General features: G+C 41.9%; 1 protein-coding gene across 1 annotated transcript; it reads right to left on the bottom strand.

Annotated features, from left to right (window-relative positions):
* Window positions 1–4,891: 4,891 nt before the first annotated feature.
* Window positions 4,892–18,469, bottom strand: ABRA (actin binding Rho activating protein). The gene is made up of 2 exons (XM_048841480.2): window positions 17,683–18,469; window positions 4,892–7,468 (listed from the first exon to the last, which is right to left on the bottom strand). Exons 1-2 carry the CDS (start codon window positions 18,399–18,401, stop codon window positions 6,991–6,993), a joined length of 1,197 nt encoding a protein of 398 aa, XP_048697437.1. The 5' UTR covers window positions 18,402–18,469; the 3' UTR covers window positions 4,892–6,990.
* Between the last annotated feature and the right edge of the window lie 574 nt (window positions 18,470–19,043).

Here is a 19,043-nt window from a genome sequence, read left to right as displayed (position 1 = left end):
AACAGTGTCACTAGGCTGTTTGCCTTTTGGGGAGATCGTCCCTCAGCTCCATTTCCCCTTCGGAGGCATTTCCAGTGGCTGGTGCCTTGCATGCTTTAGAGAGCGAGCCATGACCAGAGAAGCCAGGGCTGTCTCTCCTCTCCACCCTCTTATCAAGTGACTCATGGCAGGGGGGTTGGCATCTCTGGGGGTAGGACACTGTTTCCCATACAGCCCAGCTGGCTGGGTTTGCACCAGAAGCCACGGCTCTGACAGCAGAACTCAGTCACTTCCCTTCCCTGCGAGTCATGGATGGAGACCACCAGACATAGCACAAACATTGTCATTAATAGAGATTATGGCACGGGGCCTTCAGGCCTAGCTTCCTCCCTGTGCTACCACCTCTATAACAGGCACCTCCACGTACACTCCCCTCTGAGATCACAGGAGAAATGCAGACCCATCTAGCCCACATGGTTTCCATGCAATTGAGAGAGGAAGAGCTTCTGTGGAGCCCATCCTGGACTGAAAATAAATGTGGCTGTTTTCCCTGGTGCTTTAGGAATCAGTTGCTCTTGGGGAGTGTCTTTGTGGGTGCACCACTTTAGCTGTCTTGGCGCCCTGTGCTTCTAATGAGAGATTTGTAGTAGCAGTGCCCCCCAGCTATCTCGTGTAGCTCTAAGCGGTTACCCCACATGCGCAGGCAACAGTTCCTTCTCTACCGCCTTTGGCTTCAGTCGGAACGACAGCAGCGCCCTCACAGCTTTAGATATTTCTATTATTTCAGTTACTTCCCGGCTAATACCCTCTCTTCCTTTAACTATTTAAAAAAATTCTTTCCTTTTCCCTGCCTCAGGCGGGTAACTCCCAATGACAGAAGAGGCATAATGGGATTATTCCCATTCCAGCCTCTCAGAGGTGCCTGGCTCTCCAGGCTTCAAACACTGTCTCACTTGCAGACTGTCTATATTGGTCTCTTGAGGGCCATCTGCAGTGTGTCCATTGCCTGCGGAAAACACATATCTCAAAAGTGTCCCCGCTGCAAAAAACTGACAGCTAAGACAGGGAAGGCTAGAGATCTTCAGTTGAAACTCCTGATGATGGAGAAATCCCTCAGACCAGCCTCCAACCCAGAGTCCAGGACACCTCCAGGTCAACAGCCACCTCAGACATGGGATCCTCCTTAAAAACAGCTACTAAGGACTCTGTTCCTAAAAAAGCCACAACAGGGAGGCTTCAACTCTGAAGCCCCTCCCCTCCACTGAGGGGCACTGCTCTACAGTCACCTAAAGTGGAGCACCCCCAGGAATATTTCTTGAAGAAAAGGTTACTCACCTTGTGCAGTAACAGAGGTTCTTCGAGGTGGTTGTCCCTGTGGGTGCTCCACTACGCTCACTCTCCTCTACTTCAGAATTTCATGTCGATCCTCTGAGGTAGAGAAGGAACTGGGGAACGGTTGGCTGCGCATGTGGGTAACCACTCGGAGCAGTGCGAGATGGCTACCACGCATGCGTGGCCGACTAGGGGCACTGCACCTACAAATCTCCGATTATAAGCTCAGGGCACCAAGACACCGAAAGTGGAGCACCCACAGGGACAACCATCTCAAAGAACCTCAGTTACTGCACAAGATGAGTAACCTCCTCATCTACCTGTGGAAGATTCTTACCTGAAAGAGCAGCCTGCTGACTATACAGGTCCTTCACAGACAGCCAAGTCCAGGCAGGCATTGTCTCAGCCTATTTTCAGCATGAAAAGTAAAGGCAACAGAAATAAAGAAGTATGAAACATCTGAGATGCTAAATACCCCCTTATGCATTTATAAGCACTGCTAACATGAGTAGGCAGGATTGCAAGTGTGCTTCCTGTCCATCTAAAAAATTCTGTGGGCTAAGAACTTCTCCCTAGAAAAGGAGGTGGGGGGGGGCAGATTTGTTTCAAGTAGGCATAGGAGGCTTTGGTTCTTCAGATGAGATGCTCAGACAAATCAGTTCCCAGCTATCCACCTGGGAAAGCTGGATGAGGGCTCTGCTATATATGTCTTCCCACTTCTTCAACTGCTTCTCACAACAGTATTTTGGATGTGTCTATCTCACAGAGGTGGTCTGCTATTGCAGGACCAATCCTCTGAGACCAGGCAGCTTTAAAATGAATACTTGGATGAAGTGATCAGTGTTACCATGGACCTCAGAAGACAAGTCAACAAATAGAACTTATTTTGCTGTCTGGTGCAAATTCCATAGTTTAAGTACCTTATTAAACCAGTGGAACACAGCCTTGTGTTCCCCCAGGAGGGCTTTATTTTAGATATATGAGTGTCCAAGTAAAAAAAGGTCAAGTATCTGCGGTATAATGTGCTCTGCAGGTTAAAGAAAAGATGCTTTGTACAAATCCCAACATTAAATGCTTTTTTATAACATTAATCTTGTCCCAACCCTGCAAGGTCATAGAGTACAACCTCTGAACCTGTACTGGAGGTGTCGTCATACTTCCTGTCCATTAGAGTAGGCCTCCTGATGGCTATTCTCTCCAGTCAAATGAAGTGGAAGTTTTTTTAAGTTGGTAGCTTTCTCTAACAAGAATCAGTATTGTAATTATCATTCAGACAGGTAGTCCTTACTACTGTAATAGTATTTATTCCCCAAATACATTTGTAACGGGGTCCCAGTGGGGGCCAGCTGTGGTCACTCAATTAGGGTGAACTGCAAAGAATGGGGCAGACAACCCCCAAAAAGCTGGTGGATATTCCAATACGTAGATTTACCAAGCCAGCACAAAACAGCTTCTTTGTTACCTTACTCGTTACACAGAAGTCCAGACGACACAATTCCCTTAAAGCCTCCATCCAGGTACCTAAGCCAAATATGATGATTTCTGAACATCCTTTTTCATCATATAAAATAAAAGGTTTTACCAATTCCAAAGGATCGGACACATTACCTCCCAGGTTAATGAATATTTCAGATCTTACCCAAATACATGCCACAGCCAATTCTTATTAACTAAACTAAAATTTATTAAAACACAAAAGAGAGAGTATGGTTTAAAGATTAATATACATACAGATGAGTTCAATTCACTGAGGTTCAGATTCATAGCAGAGATGGTGAGCTTTATAGTTGCAAAGAGTTCTTTCAGAAATAGTTCAAAGGTTAATGTTCAGTGTTCAAATCTCATATTTAGGGTGTACCAGCATAACTGGAACCTCAGTCTTGCGCCTCAAACTTCCACCGATGAAGCTTAAGATCTGAGATGACGGAATCGGGACTCAAGGTTCTTTTATACAATTTTATGTCCTCTTTGACAAGTTGGAAATTCCTCTGGGAACAAAAGGTAATTAGGATGACTTTGAAGGAGGTCCATCACTGGTACTTAGCTATAGAAATTAACATAAGGCAATTTGCTTGTTTCTCCACCATTCACATATGACTTGCTATACATTTCAAAGAGAGATGAATACAGAGAAATCCCATGTTTACAATTCATTTAAATACCAGGATGTTCTTTTGATCTCTGAATTAACAGAATACAACATAACAGCCATACTGGGTCAGACCAAAAGTCCATCAAGCCCAGTATCTTGTCCTCTGACAGCGGCCAATGGCAGGTGCCCTAAAGGAAATGAACAGAGAGGTTATCATCAAGTGATCTATGCCCTGTCACCCAATCCCAGCTTCTGGCAAACAGAGGCTAGGGACACCATTCCTGCCCATCCTGGCTAATAGCCATTGATGGACCGATCTTCCCTGAATCTATCTAGCTCCCTTTTGAACCCCATTATAGTATTGGCCTTCGCAACATCCTCTGGCAAGGAGTTTCCAGAGATCAAAGTGCATTGGATGAAAAAATACTTTCTTGTTTGTTTTAAACCTGCTACCTATTAATTTCATTTGGTGGCCCCTTGTTCTTGTGTTATGAGAAGGAGTAAATAACACTTCCTTATTTACTTTCTCTATATTACTCATGATTTTATAGACCTCCATCGTATCCCCCCTTGGTCGCCTATTTTCCAAGCTGAAAAGTCCCAGTCTTATTAATCTCTCCTCGTACTGAAGCCGTTCTATACCCCTAATCATTTTTGTTTCCCTTTTCTGAACCTTTTCCAATTCCAATATCTTTTTTGAGATGGGGCCACCACATCTGCACGCAGTATTCAAGGCGTTGGCCTACTGTGGATTTATGCAGAGACAGTATATTTTCTGTCTTATTAGTGATCCCTTTCTTGATGATTCCCAGCATGGTTCGCTTTTTTGACTGCTGCTGCACATTGAGTGGATGTTTTCAGAGAACTATCCACCATGACTCCAAGATCTCTTTCTTGAGTGGTAACAGCTAATTTAGACCCCATCATTGTATATGTATAGTTAGGATTATGTTTTCCAATGTGCATTACTTTGCATTTATCAACATTAAATTTCATCTGTCCTTTTGTTGCCCTGTCACCCAGTTCTGAGAGATCCTTTTGTAGCTCTTTGTACAATAGGTCGACTTACCCCCATAGTGAAGATAAACCCTCAGTCTCAGGGTAGAGTAATCAAATCTCCATCAATTCATAACTTCACCTAACTGCATATTAGTCATCCAATCCTAGCCAATGTAATTTCCTTTCTTTTGACAGAAGCTTTCTCCATGTCCAGGGGAAGCTGTACAAGATATGCAAATATAACCTATCTTGTTCTGGGTGTCCTATTTAAAGGATGATGCTGCTTCCCAGCTTGGATGTACGCTGCTATGAATATCCCATTATAACAGATCCGTTGGCCTTAGCGCAAGGATGAGTATCTAACAGGGTAGTGGCTTGGAGCAGGGGAAGTTCACATTTTAAAATGGTCTGTTTAATATATCAGACAATATGTGAATGAACATGTTTCTCTTCTAAGTAGGGGTCGAAAAAATAAGCAAGCGCTGGTACTCAAATTAGCACTTTATTTGTCATTCAGGTATTGTTTTGACAGCCTTCTAAAGGACAACAGGCAAATGACTTCATAGGAATACTATACCTATTTAATTATTAAGAACCTGGGAGGGTAATGCAAGAACCTATACATACAGCATTTCATATCACAATATTTATCTGCAAATTTGAGCCTGGTCCTGCAGCTCTTATTTGCATGAGTAGTAGCATTGTCACCAAAAAGGCTATTGGATCAGACCTGCAATGTAATACCCGTTTTTATCTTGGCTAACTTCACAATCGGTTACCTTGTTTACAGTGTTCATATTGTTTTAGAACAAGATTGTACTGTAGGAGCATATTATTATTTGGTTCTTGAATTATTTGCCTGTAAAAATTTGAGGTCTGTTTTATTTGCATACAAAAAATATGCCTACCAGGAAGTTCAAACTGGAGTATTTGTGTTTTAATGCTAAGTTAACAGTTCTTGGTTCACCAAATTGAGGCAAAATGTACGGATACCCTTTTCTTCTGCAAGAAGATGTTTGATCTTTCAGTTTGAAAGAAACTTATTAAAGGAAACCATTTGGGTTCTCATTTTTAACTGTATGTAAATTGTTTGCCCAAACTTTTTCCCTCCTAAATGAACATTTTATTCTGGCAATAGTATATTTTGTGTGAAATTTACATAGTAATAATCTTGAAAAGCTGTTGTCTATATAATCCAGTAAGCATTATACGCAATATAGAAATCTATACTATAGTACAGCATAGAAGTGAGGTACATAGTGTAGAAACACCATTTTAAACTTTTTTCTAAAACATACATTGCTGAATTCTGAAATCTTTACCCACACGGAACATTGCTTGGGCTGAAATAGTGCCATGGACTTCATTGGAACAACCTAACATGAATAAGGGTTATAGAATTAGGCCCATATTCTGTAGAACATCTTATGAAACACTGGCTTTCTGAATACACAGACGACGTGTTCTCTTTAATTAGAAAAAATATTGCTCGTATTCCTCACTCACAGAAGTAGTCTGTAGAAGTAGTCTGTCTACTGGAAAATGTCCCTGTCGTTGCTACTCCTGCATCTTGATCTTGTACATTTTCTGTAATGCAGCTGTTTACAAGTGTCTAGCACCATACACATATTCTCTACTTGTTCCTGGAATTATGTGCTGTATGTTAATTTCCCTTTAATGCTATAGATGTATTGAATAGGAAATCATTTCTATATACTAATATGCAGTCATTTTCATGAATTTCCTTATCCTCTATGCATTCAAGTCTTGCCTTGTGTTCAATATTTTTCTGTAGGGGATGTATGCCACCATTCCATCCATTTCTCAGTCTTAAATATAAAGCCATCTTTGTGCAAGAGAGCAGTTTTATCTTACTTTGTGTATGAAATGTAAGGGAAAACATCACAAATACAGTGCTCACCATTAAAACATCAACATTTGTCAATTAGTTACTACACCATGGTGTCTGCAGTAGTGTTTTGTTATACTTAGAATAGGAAATAACTGTGGTATATCCTATACCTTAGTCGTAAATGCAGATAACTGTACATTCAAATTCAATTTGTATGCCCTTAAATAGATTTTTAGTGACTTAATTATGAAATATAGGACAGGACTGAAAGGTCAATTTAATAGGTTGCACATTAAAGTTCATATTCTCAGTTGGTTCCTGATCCAACACGCTTCATAACTCCAAAAATCCCATCTAAGTTAATTTAGGGTGGGGGAAGTCTTGTACCTGAAACCAACTCAGGGTTGGGATTGCTGCCATTATGCTTTTACATTTATTTTGGTGCATTCAATACATGTATTCACTTCAGTTCTTCAACATCCATCCTTGTCTGAGTAGGAAATAACTTTATAATGTTGCAAACTCTGTTGGTAGAGGGCACAATACAAAGGGGATAGCAAAAGGATGCTTGGTATCACAGGCATAACTATAAAAAAGTCCCTAGAACAAATTTTAAGTATCTTTCCGACTGCATGGTAAATTCCTATATTCAAAACGTTGACTATTTAATGGTGAGGTAACTGGCAGCAATGGAAAAATTGATGTATCTTAAGTTTTACCATAATGGGTTGTACATTTATTTCAATAAAGTGATTATGACATGATCATCCCTGCCTTGCCATAACATTTCTCCCTCAAAGTCCACCAACCCATGTTTCCTAGCTCTCATGAGAATCCCAACAACCTTGTCTGAAATACGGACATATCTGTCAAAGAGTTCCCCAAAAGTTACTTGGATCTTGCCATCGCGCCTCAGCGGAGCCATTGTTGCAATGATAAAGCACATATCTCTTATCTCCCGGTGAATGTGAGTCTCCGCTCTCTTGGCCCTTTCAGCAGTTTTAGTTCCCTCTTTAGGACGACCATAGCCATTATCTCCTTTGTGCAGGCGTGTCGACTGGGCCAGCTGGTAGTCAAATTCCTCACTGAAAGGATTCAGCTTTTGCGTTATCACATGCTGGTCTGCCCATTCTTGCCATCTGCCCTTCAGAGCATTAACAGGACTGTATTTCCTGTGGGTCTTGCTGCTTAGTTCTTCTGTAAACCTGCTTGCACTAAAAGAAACAAAAATGGGGCTTGATTTTTTTTTTCATTTCACCACTTTTAGGGGCTCATTTGTGCTATTTACCGTTTTCTTTTGTAAGACCCAACTTTCTCCAGTCCGGAGTACTAACCACTAGATGGCATATTTTTACTAATTCTAAAGTTAGTTCTTCAGTATAGGTGCATTACATTTATCTATCAATTTTGTATTTAAAAGCAACACATTCATTGCCAGGCTGATCTTGCATAAGACTCCAACTTATATGTTGGATCTCAATTTTGTTAGCCACATTTTCTGCCCAGCATTAACCCACTCTGTGGGTGCAAAAGAGTGCATACAATTACCTCTCCAATTTACTTGCTCACTTAGTTATCCTTCTCCCTGTTTCTGTCAGTTCATCAAGGGCCTAGAAATTGAAGTGAACTAAATTTGAAGTGCCAATAATTGCAAGTACAAAAGTGGCACCCACTGCTATTCATGATGGAAAAAATGGGGCCAGTGTCTGAAAATCTGCCCCTTTCAGTCAGTTTTGATTTAACTAATACAACAGTGTGCATAAGTATAAGACAAGTATGATGAGGAGCATGTCAATGTAAGAATCTACTATCCCATACAATAGGAAAATACTTACTTTTCATTGGAGTAAGCCCCAAATAAAACATGTGACCCAACATTTTTAGCTCATTTAGTTAGATTTTCAAAGGCCCAAAGGGCAGGAAGGTGTTGCCCTGACTACACACTAATCCCATTCAACCTTGAATTTGCTAAAAACATCCATGGCTACAATGTCATTCCTAGGTATTGGGCCAAGTCCTAAGATACAGTCATATTGCAGAGTGCAAATCAAGGCAAATGGTTTAAAGCCCCTGATGCTGTTACTACTCTGAGGGCAGCTCTAACCTACCTGGCCGCAATGGCCCAATGGGGCCAAAATGCAACCAAGTATCCCATCCACAGGCGCTTCTCCCCAATGACACCTCTGCCCCTGCTCTGCTGGTAGAGGAGAGAAAGGGTGATGGCCCCTATCTCACTTCTATGGCACTGGAGGACACCTGGGGTGTGATCTCCCTAGGCCAATTAGGTTGATTTTTTAAAGTCAGTTGCACCAGTGATGTGGTGTAAAACACAGGACAGTCAGGGCCATAATGATGTAAAGCACTATTTTGTTTCCCTCTAATTTGCAATCATGGAATATTGTGTGTGTGTGTGTAAGATGAAGGTCTGGCAGAAGAGTGTTACAACATTACATTGCAGTACTATCAGCAGACCAGCTGTGCAGCTTGTTGCCAGGTCAGCAGAGAGAACTTGGTGAGCTTTTGACTGAGTTATTGTTCTGTTGTCCTGTTTGGAAGCAAGTCCCCCACACAAAACATCCTGCCCAGCCGTGGCCCCCACTGGGCTCCTTGACTGACCACTTCCCCAACTCTCAATAAAGAGGCTATGTTGCTGCATAGACTTCCACGTCTGTGCGGGAGCCCGGGCTCTGGGACCCTCACAGAGTCCCAGTAGCCCAGGCTCCAGCTTGAGCCCAGAGGTTTATACAGCAATTAAACAGCCCCACAGCCCGAGCCCCACAAGCCAGTGGGTTTTCTTTGCTGAGTAGACATACACTGAGAGTGGTTTTCCCTTACTCATATGCTTAGCTTGTGTCCTCCCTACTCCCTACGGAACTCTGCAAAACTCCTGTGGCAGCAATTTCCTGGGATCAGGAGAAGTGAAGGAGGCAGCATTGTTGAACTCTGCATTCTCTGATTGTTCTTTTATTTACTTTGTCTCCTACGTTTTCTGTTCCCACCTAGCTCTTTAATCCTCCTTTCTAACCAAATACTGTTACCGCCTTTCCATTCTAATCTTTTCCCAAGATGCCTAGATTAGCACCACTTTATTTCACATTTATTTTTTACTCTCAAACCCTACTTGGCTAGGGATAATCTAATTCTCACTTTGCCTCTTCTACATGCCTCATACAGTTTAACCTTTCCTGCTTTTCACATTTCTATTTGCCCCACGGTCTACTTTCTTGAGGCGTTAACCAGTAAATACACTGACTTCCAGTTTATTTTTTCAGATTAGCCTCTCTCTCATATGTTGTCAACTGCTTGAGGCAGAGAACATGTCATCTTCTGTGTTTGTACAGCGCCTAACACAATGGTTCCCTGATCCAAACTGGGGCCTCGGGACACTACCACGTTTTCAGTAATAATAATAATAATAAGGCATATTTGCAAGAATGCATTCTGTATGTCTAAGGGGATGTTGTCCTTTGCCTGATCTGTGCTGTCATTTCCCTCTGTTTCTTTGGTTGCCTAATGCATGAGAACGTCAACACTGTTTTCTTCAGTGTGGCAGTTTTCATTTTACTCATGCACCACCAGTTTTGTTTCTAGGTACAGACTAAATATTATCATCCCAGCACGTAGAATTTGCATGTAGTCTGCTGGGAGATCAGTCTGACTCCAGCTAGAGTTACAGCTGGCATGGATGTGGGTGCTGATGTGAGAAATAATTACTGGCACTGTGTGTTCTCACTGAAACCTAGAGGGGAAACAGAAGACTGCCTTATTTAAAACCAAACAAATAAAAAACCAAAAAATAAGTGTGTGGTTGTTAAAGCAAAACTGAATGATTAACTAAAATAGCAGGTTTATGGTACGTTCCAAGAATATAAATTTAAAGTGAAATATATGACTGGATTTTAAAAAAATATAATCCTAAAAGCAGCATTATAAATGCAAAAAAATTATTCTTTCCAAGCAGATTTCAGTAAGGCAGACAGCTGTAAGAACTATAAAAGGTGTTATTTTACCCATTTACACCTCAGTATGTATGGTTAATCTTCTGTTCTCCCAGGTAACTGCATTAATATTTGACATATAAGGTATTAGAGGTATTCAGGCCATCCCAGTAGAAAGATAGTTACTTCCTTGCTACAGATACATTTTATTTTTAATTTGGGTTGGTTCCAGGTAGAGCTGGTCACATTATTAGTTGCAGATAACACCCTTTGCAAATGTATTCTCTTTCCACCCTGTTTGTGAATTGCCAACATACTGATCCTGATTTCTGAGGCTGTACAATGAACTTTATTTGTATTACTGGTCAGTTCTCAGCCTCTATTTGAGAACTGTTTCATATTGGCTATTAGCCATTCATTATTTGTGGGACGTGATTAGTCATCTGTATAACATGGTATTGGTCCGCTCCCTGATTGGATGACTGAAACAGAAGAAAGATGAACAGTGAATAAGGCCCTTCTGATTTGAATTTTTAGAGCTCTCTTTGTGCTAAAATTTGTGAAACATGAACGCTTCTGTGAAAAGCTGCTGATATTTATAGATAACTAATGATGTGACCCCAGGGATAGCAGTGGAGCAGAGTCCATCTGTCTGTTTGCAGATAGATCAATGTATCTGTTTTGGCATTATTACACCAGCTCTACTTCCAGGGCTCTCATTTCTGACATGGTGATTCGGATACACTATGATATATATATAATATACACGCATTATTAAGGATCTACAACCTATCCTAAAGGATGACCCAACACTCTCACAAATCTTGGGAGACAGGCCAGTCCTTGCCTACAGACAGCCCCGCAACCTGAAGCAAATACTCACCAACAACCACATACCACACAACAGAACCACTAACCCAGGAACTTATCCTTGCAACAAAGCCCGTTGCCAATTGTGCCCACATATCTATTCAGGGGACACCATCACAGGGCCTAATAACATCAGCCACACTATCAGAGGCTTTTTCACCTGCACATCCACCAATGTGATATATGCCATCATGTGCCAGCAATGCCCCTCTGCCATGTACATTGGTCAAACTGGACAGTCTCTACGTAAAAGAATAAATGGACACAAATCAGATGTCAAGAATTATAACATTCATAAACCAGTCGGAGAACACTTCAATCTCTCTGGTCACGCAATCACAGACATGAAGGTCGCTATCTTAAAACAAAAAACCTTCAAATCCAGACTCCAGCGAGAAACTGCTGAATTGGAATTCATTTGCAAATTGGATACTATTAATTTAGGCTTAAATAGAGACTGGGAGTGGCTAAGTCATTATGCAAGGTAGCCTATTTCCCCTTGTTTTTTCCTACCCCTCCCCCCCAGATGTTCTGGTTTAACTTGGATTTAAACTTGGAGAGTGGTCACTTTGGATGAGCTATTACCAGCAGGATAGTGAGTTTGTGTGTGTGGTTTTTGGGAGGGGGGTGAGGGGGTGAGAGAACCTGGATTTGTGCAGGAAATGGCCCAACTTGATTATCATGCACATTGTGTAAAGAGTTGTCACTTTGGATGGGCTATCACCAGCAGGAGAGTGAATTTGTGTGGGGGGGTGGAGGGTGAGAAAACCTGGATTTGTGCTGGAAATGGCCCAACCTGATGATCACTTTAGATAAGCTATTACCAGCAGGACAGTGGGGTAGGAGGAGGTATTGTTTCATATTCTCTGAGTGTATATAAAGTCTGCTGCAGTTTCCACGGTATGCATCCGATGAAGTGAGCTGTAGCTCACGAAAGCTCATGCTCAAATAAATTGGTTAGTCTCTAAGGTGCCACAAGTACTCCTTTTCTTTTTACTATGAACACGCTGGCCCTGATTCTCCACAGCCCTGGTGCCTTGTGAAGCTTTTTTATGTCCAGGCTAAGTGTGTTTAAAGTGGGTATAAAATCCTTCTATTCTGATTTGATAGGTTTTGCACTCAGTCTGCTCTTACTTGGCATAGGTGTAGATGACTACACACAATGCGAGGCAGTGGAGACATGGCTCCTAAGAGGAAAAGGCAACCCAGGGCCAGCTGGCTCCCTTACTCAGTGAATCCTGCAACAGGAGGAAAACTACAAGGATCCACTCATGGATTTTCTCCCTCATTGTATGGTCACAATAGAACCTTCTGGCCTTAGAAGCTATGAATCTATGAACATTCTTCCAATAGAGGGGGCAGGGGTTATCTTATTAAATAAACATTGCAGTGCCTAACTGATTTAGAAGCCTAAATATTTTCAGAATGGATTTAGGAACCTAAATCCTACTGACTGTCAATGGGATTTTGGCTCCTAAGTCATTAAATCCATTTTAAAAATGAGCTTTAGACTCCTAAATCCATTGGACATTACAATGCTACATTTAGCAATGCATCAATACCTTTACAAATCTGGGCCTAAATTCTTAGGCTGGGATTTTCAAAGAGGCTTGAGGGAGTTCAGTGTCCAGCTACCATGGGATGTTTAATGGATTTGGGTACCTAAGGCTTAATGTTGCAAAAGTGCCCAACTCACTTAGGCTGCTAAGTGAGTTGTACACTTTGGAAAATTCTACCCTAAATCCTGCAGGCTCTCTTGCAAATCCCAGCCTTAGATGCTGAATTTGAAAGTGATGTTAAAAATAAGCTGAAGCTAAAAAATACCCCAGGTATCTTGAATAATCTAGGCCAGTGATACTCAGACTGAGGCCCGTGAGCCACAAGTGGCTCTTCAATGTATCTCCTACAACTCCTTGTAGCACATGATATTAAACAACTGTGTAATTTAATTATTAACCAATCAGGATGCTTTTACCATGTTATTACCCAACTCTAGTTGATAAGATGATAATACTTGATCAGGACATGGGTGGTGGGTGGAGCCCCCCTTTGGGGAGGCTAGCCCTAACTCCACCCCTTCTGCCCCTGTGGCTGGACCACCATGACCCCGAGTCTCCCACCACCTGCCTGGAGGAGTCCCGGGCCAGCTGCAGCTGCTCCACGCCTCTCCTTCCCTTCCCTCCCCAGACCCCAAGTGGCGCGGGGAAAAGCATCTCTCAGGTCTGGAAGAAGCTTTTGATATGTCCCATGCAGGTTCCGGCGCAGCTGAGAAGGCAGTATTTGCAGTACAGTAACTCCTCGCTTAATGCTGTAGTTATGTTCCTGAAAAATGCAACTTTAAGCGAAATGATGTTAAGTGAATCCAATTTCCCCATAAGAATTAATGTAAATGGGGGGGTTAGGTTCCAGGGAAATTTTTTTCACCAGACAAAAAACTATGTATTGTATTTTATATACACACACACTATATATTTTAAACAAACAATTTAATACTGTACACAGCAATGATGATTGTGAAGCTTGGTTGAGGTGGTGAAGTTGGTGGGTGGGAATTTCCCAGGGAATGCCTTACTGCTAAAGGATGAACTAGCTTTTGGCTGAGCCCTCAAGGGTTAACACATTGTTGTTAATGTAGCCTCACACTCTACAAGGCAGCATGAATGGAGGGAGGGGACATAGCATGGCAGACAGGAACAGACACACACCCTGTGTGTGGGGAAGAGAGAGAGAGATGCACATTGCCCCTTTAAGTATGCTGACCCAACTCTTAAGAACATTTCTTTTTAAGTCAATTAGGAAGTTGAGATAGCAGCTGCTGCCCCAAGCTCGCTCTCTCTGTGTCCCCACCCTGCTCTATGTGGAGAAGGGGTAAGCAGGGTGCAGGAGTAGGGGGACATGCTGACAGCCACCCCATTCCCCTCCCCGCACAGGAAGCAGGAGGCTCCCGGGAGCAGGAGCAGCTCCAAGGGGAGGGCAGGAGCAGCACATGGCAATGTGGGGAGGGACAGCTGAACTGCCGGCAACTGATAGCCTGCTGGGCGGCTGCTGCACAGGGAACTTAGGAGAGCAGGGGGCTGCCGGTCCACCCTGGTGCCAAGCCCCCACCAGCTAGCTCCAACGGGCTGCTCTTCCTGCAAGCAGTGGACAAAGCAGGCGGCTGCCAAACGGCCTTATAAGGAAGCATTGCACAACTTTAAACGAGCATGCTCCCTAATTGATCAGCAACGTAACAATGAAACGTTAACCAGAGCGACTTTAAGTGAGGAGTTACTGTATTCGGACTCCAGGGAGATTACTGATGAACCCAGAAAGCTGAATAGCACATACTTCCTCCTCAGCCACCCTGGAATCTGCATGGGGCACAATAAAAACTCCCCCCCGCCCCCAAAACCCCAGAATTGGGGATCTGGCGGCCATGGCACCCTGACCTATTATACCCGCCACCCATGGATCAGTCATTTTCCTGTGAGATATTCTCTCTCTCTCTCTCTCTCACTCAATGAATGAATTCACACTACTCTGGCTCTTTTGGGTCATGTTGATTGCTAATTTGGCTTCTCAACCACTGAGGTCTGAGTATCACTGATCTAGGAAGTTCTTTTTCTCTGTTTCCCCCTCTTCCTTTTATTCCAAGCAGTTTCTATTGCTGTCTTACAGGCGGCAAGGAAGCTTATACACCTCTGTTAAATTTTTTCCTTTTAAGGTTTGCAAACAAGTCTAGCTTGCTTTATGTCTATATGCAGCGCTCTTCAGGTAAGGCAAATGTTTACAATAGTATTTACTTTGTAGAAAGTACATTTTTATATATTTATATATATAAAGATCAATTTCCCTCTTGGAGTGTCTCTGGTGTGTGGATAATTTGTTTTCCTGAAATTAAAGTGACTATATTGGAAGGGCAAGCTACAATCCAACTGTTTGCAGCCTTTTTCTGCAAAGTCTGCTCTGTGGGAGACCTTGTGAGGAGCTGTTTGATGTCAGGGCATGTCTCGGAATTTCAGTCAGAATCTGCTATTCCTCTTGGAGCTACCTCTGTAGGCCAAATCCTGTTTGTATTGAAATGAATGAGAGTTCTCCACTGATTGTGATATCTGGATTTGAACCCCCTGATTATTTTGGTAACACATGGAGTCAAAAATTAACATACAATTTTTGTTTGTAATCTTCAAACAGGAACCCTTACAAGGAAATAGTACTTAAAGTTCAGTTTGGTGCTAAGATTTAGACTTGCTGTTTAATTCATTATAGGAGAGGTATGTTTTTCAAAATAATTCTTTCCACGTATATTTAAAATAAAAGTTAAATATGCTGCAATTCTTAACCTAAATAACAGATTGTGCTCTTTCTGTTTTCCTCATGACATTTTGCAGACATACGGGAACCTCCTACACATCAGAATGTTTCTGACGGATAAAACGTTATTTTGTAAGATTTGATTATAGTGATTTTTCTGACATGCCTGGGATTTCACACTTGATAATTCATGCTTGGTGTTCAATTCTGTAGAGAAACAATACCAAAGTACAGTGTCTTTCTTGACTGACTAAATAATCAGACCAGTTCTATATCTCTGAGTTATAATCACGATGTTTGCAGCAAATGTAATGTTTTTGTATGTTTGTTTGTCTCAGATGATTTATTTTATATTTACCTACTTTAAGTGAGCAGAATCCAGAAACTTATGTAGGTTCCAATTCAATAAAACACTTAAGCACATGCTTAACTTTAAGCATGAGCTTAAGCCCATCCTTAGTCAACTGAAACACTTATGCTAAAGGAGCCAAAAAAGTGGTCAGAAACTTCACTATGGTGATTTTTGCTTACATGCACAGGGTTGAATTGATTTCTTTAATAACTGTAAATTTAGCATTTTTCATAGATTCCTAGACCCAAGGGACCATTGTAATCATTCATCTATAACACAGGCCATAGAATTTCCCCTAAATAATTCCTAGAGCAGATCTGTTAGAAAAACATTCAGTTTTGATTTAAAAATTGTCAGTGATGGAGAATCCACCTTTGGTAAATTGTTCCAATGGTTAATTACCATCACTGTTAAAAATGTATGCCTTATTTCCAGTCTGAATTTGTCTAGCTTCAGCTTCCAATCATTGGGTCATATTATTCCTTTCTCTGCTAGACTGAAGAGCTCATTATCAAATATTTGTTCCCTATCTAGGAACTTATTGACTGTAATCAAGTCACCCCTTAATCTTTTTTTGATAGACTCTATGAGCTCCATCTGTTTAGCCTATCACTGTGAGGCATGTTGTCTAATCCTTTAATCATTCTCTGAACCCTCTCCCATTTATCGACATCATTCTTAAATGGAGGACACAGAACCATATTCCAGCAGCAGTCACACCAGCGTCAAATACAGAGGTAAAATAATCCTTCTATTCCTGCTCGAGAGCCCCCTAATTGTGCATCCAAGTCCTGCCATAGCCATTTCGGCCACAGTGTTCCAGTGGGATTGATTATCCACCACAACCCCCAAAGTGTGTTCATGTATGCAAGAAAGTGGGAGTCAAATCTCAGGCCTGGTCTACACTGGGGGTGGGGGAATCGATCTAAGTTACGTAACTTCAGCTACGTGAATAAAGTAGCTGAAGTCGACATACTTAGATCTACTCACCATGGTGTCTTCACTGCAGTGAGTTGACAGCTGACTCTCCCCCGTTGACTCCACCTGCACCTCTCGCTCCAGTGAGTACCGGAGTCGACGGGAGAATGCTCGGTGGTCGATTTATTGTGTCTAGACTAGACATGATAAATCAACCCGTTGCCCATTGATCCTGCGGGTAATGCAGACAAACCCTCAGTTTCAAAGGAGTCTCAACCCAGCCTCCATTTTTGTGCATACAAGTTTGTATCCAAAATGACTGTGCATATTTTTAGCACAAACACGTGCATGCAGTTGATATACATTCCATCAGGTGCATGCATAGGTGTGTTAGTGCTGGAAAAGTTAACATGGGAATGGTTGCAAGTGAGTACAACTTTGCATGAAGGAGGCTGCTTTTTAAAATATTGTCCAGATCATGTCTTTCCTTCTAGCATCGATCATCTGTTAGGCTCAGGTGGGTGTGTTCCAAATCATAAATTTCCTGTGATTGGTGGCTAGAAGGCAAACTTTGGTGGACCTTGACCCTTTCAATCTTTTCCTTGTTTATTTCTGTTAAAGTTTGGAATGCTATTCATTTCAAATAATTTATTCAATGACTTTAGCCCATTTCTCTGTTGATCTTTATCCACAGAGCGAATTAAATTTTTAGGAATCTATTCAAGATTCAAACTTTTTTATCACATGGTTTATGGAGATACGTTTCAACCAATGACTTTGGGGTGAACTATTTATCACAATAATCAATATGAGTATTTTACTCATGCTGTGCGAGTACGGATCTAAGTCCCATGAAGTCTTTGTGAGTTTGAAGTTATTAAATCAAGGGTGGAAATGAGGGTCTGCCTTTTCTTAACACTTGATAATCTCCCTTTGGCCCTTATCCAGCTACTAAAATTTTGGCTTCCATTTTTTCCTCTCCCTCCTGGAAACCTATATCTTCCTCAGGGACTAACAACCATTTTGGTGAACCCTAATGAAGTGTTTGTTCACTTACAGTGATGGCATGGGTCGTTTAATCCTCATAATGTGGTCAGCGTCGTCTTGCTGGAGTCTATCTTCTGCCTCGCCCCCATAACCACTGTCCTCCGTATCCATGCTGTCACTGCGACATTTATGTATCTCTAACTCTGGGACTTTATCCTCTTGTTCCATCTGTTTCCAACCCTTGGTTAGCTCTGTCACCAGATTTGAGCACTTCCTTCGCCTTGTAGGAGACATTTTGTCACCAAGGATTTTGTCAAAATTACTTGACTCCTCCTTGCACCCGCAGATCTCTGGGCTCCCATTATCCTTCTCATATCTATCACTGAGGAGGCTAATGTCATTTCCTCTTTCATAGACTTTACTTACAACGGTTTTGGTCACTTCTTTGCTTTTAATGTTAAGCTTTCTGAGAGCTTCATCAGATTCACTTGTATCTTTTTCTACATCCCCTTTAGCCACTGCCTCCTTCCCTGAGGATTTTTCCTCACCCTTTTCTTGGTTGCTCTTAGTAGAAACAGTCCATCTTGATAATAGCCTTTCTTTTGGTGGCTCAGTTGGTGGTTCTTCTGCATTGGGCATCCATCCTGGGGGCTCTTGGGCTTGCTTTGTGTTGTGGTCGCTTGCCCACTGTTGCCAGCCTCGTGCCAAGCTGATTACTAGGCTGGTGGTTCGGATCTTTTTGATGGCCCTTTTTGCAGGCATAGCTTTTTGGCTTTCTTCTGGAGGCATGTTGCTGTCTGCTGCTGCTGCTTCTCTCTCTCTTGTGGTAACCACCTAGTGAATGAATATCCTAGACTGAATAACTTCCAGAGGAGAGAGCTACAGGGATTTAAATAGAAGCAGGGGGATATTGGAAACTATGTGAAGCATTTCTCACAGATATAGTGCCCCTACTCTGACAGCGTTCTTTTTTTAATACCTCACGGCTTGCATTTTGTCTCCGCAGATGGACACTGCATAAGGTAAACAAAGATGACACAGACTGCCTACTCTTCTGCAGCAGCCCTGTAGAAATTAAGAGCTCCTGTAAAACCCCTCTCTAGGGTCTCTCTAGTCCTGAATTTGCGTGACAGTAACCGGGTCTTACTTTTCTTAAAAGTGTTTGACTTATGGCAAAGATATTGGACAAAGTGATCAGTCCTACAAGGAGCTGAACCCCCTCAATTGCCAGTGACTTCAGGAGGAATAGAGGCCACACAGCACCATGTATAAAATCTAATCTTAATTGCATCATGCTAATCCGGCAATTTTACCATGATACGAGATTTTAGATATACTTCCTGAAAAGAGTCTTGGTGATTTTTTAAAATGCACATTATAAATCATAGCCAAAGGATTTTAGCATGTTTTCTTTAATTACTCAAGTACTTT

Source organism: Caretta caretta, chromosome 2 (genome assembly GCF_965140235.1).
Source record: "Caretta caretta isolate rCarCar2 chromosome 2, rCarCar1.hap1, whole genome shotgun sequence".
In the NCBI taxonomy this organism is placed as follows: domain Eukaryota; kingdom Metazoa; phylum Chordata; order Testudines; family Cheloniidae; genus Caretta; species Caretta caretta.
Note: the sequence above shows the minus strand (reverse complement) of the source record. Positions and strands in the feature narration are given on the sequence as shown.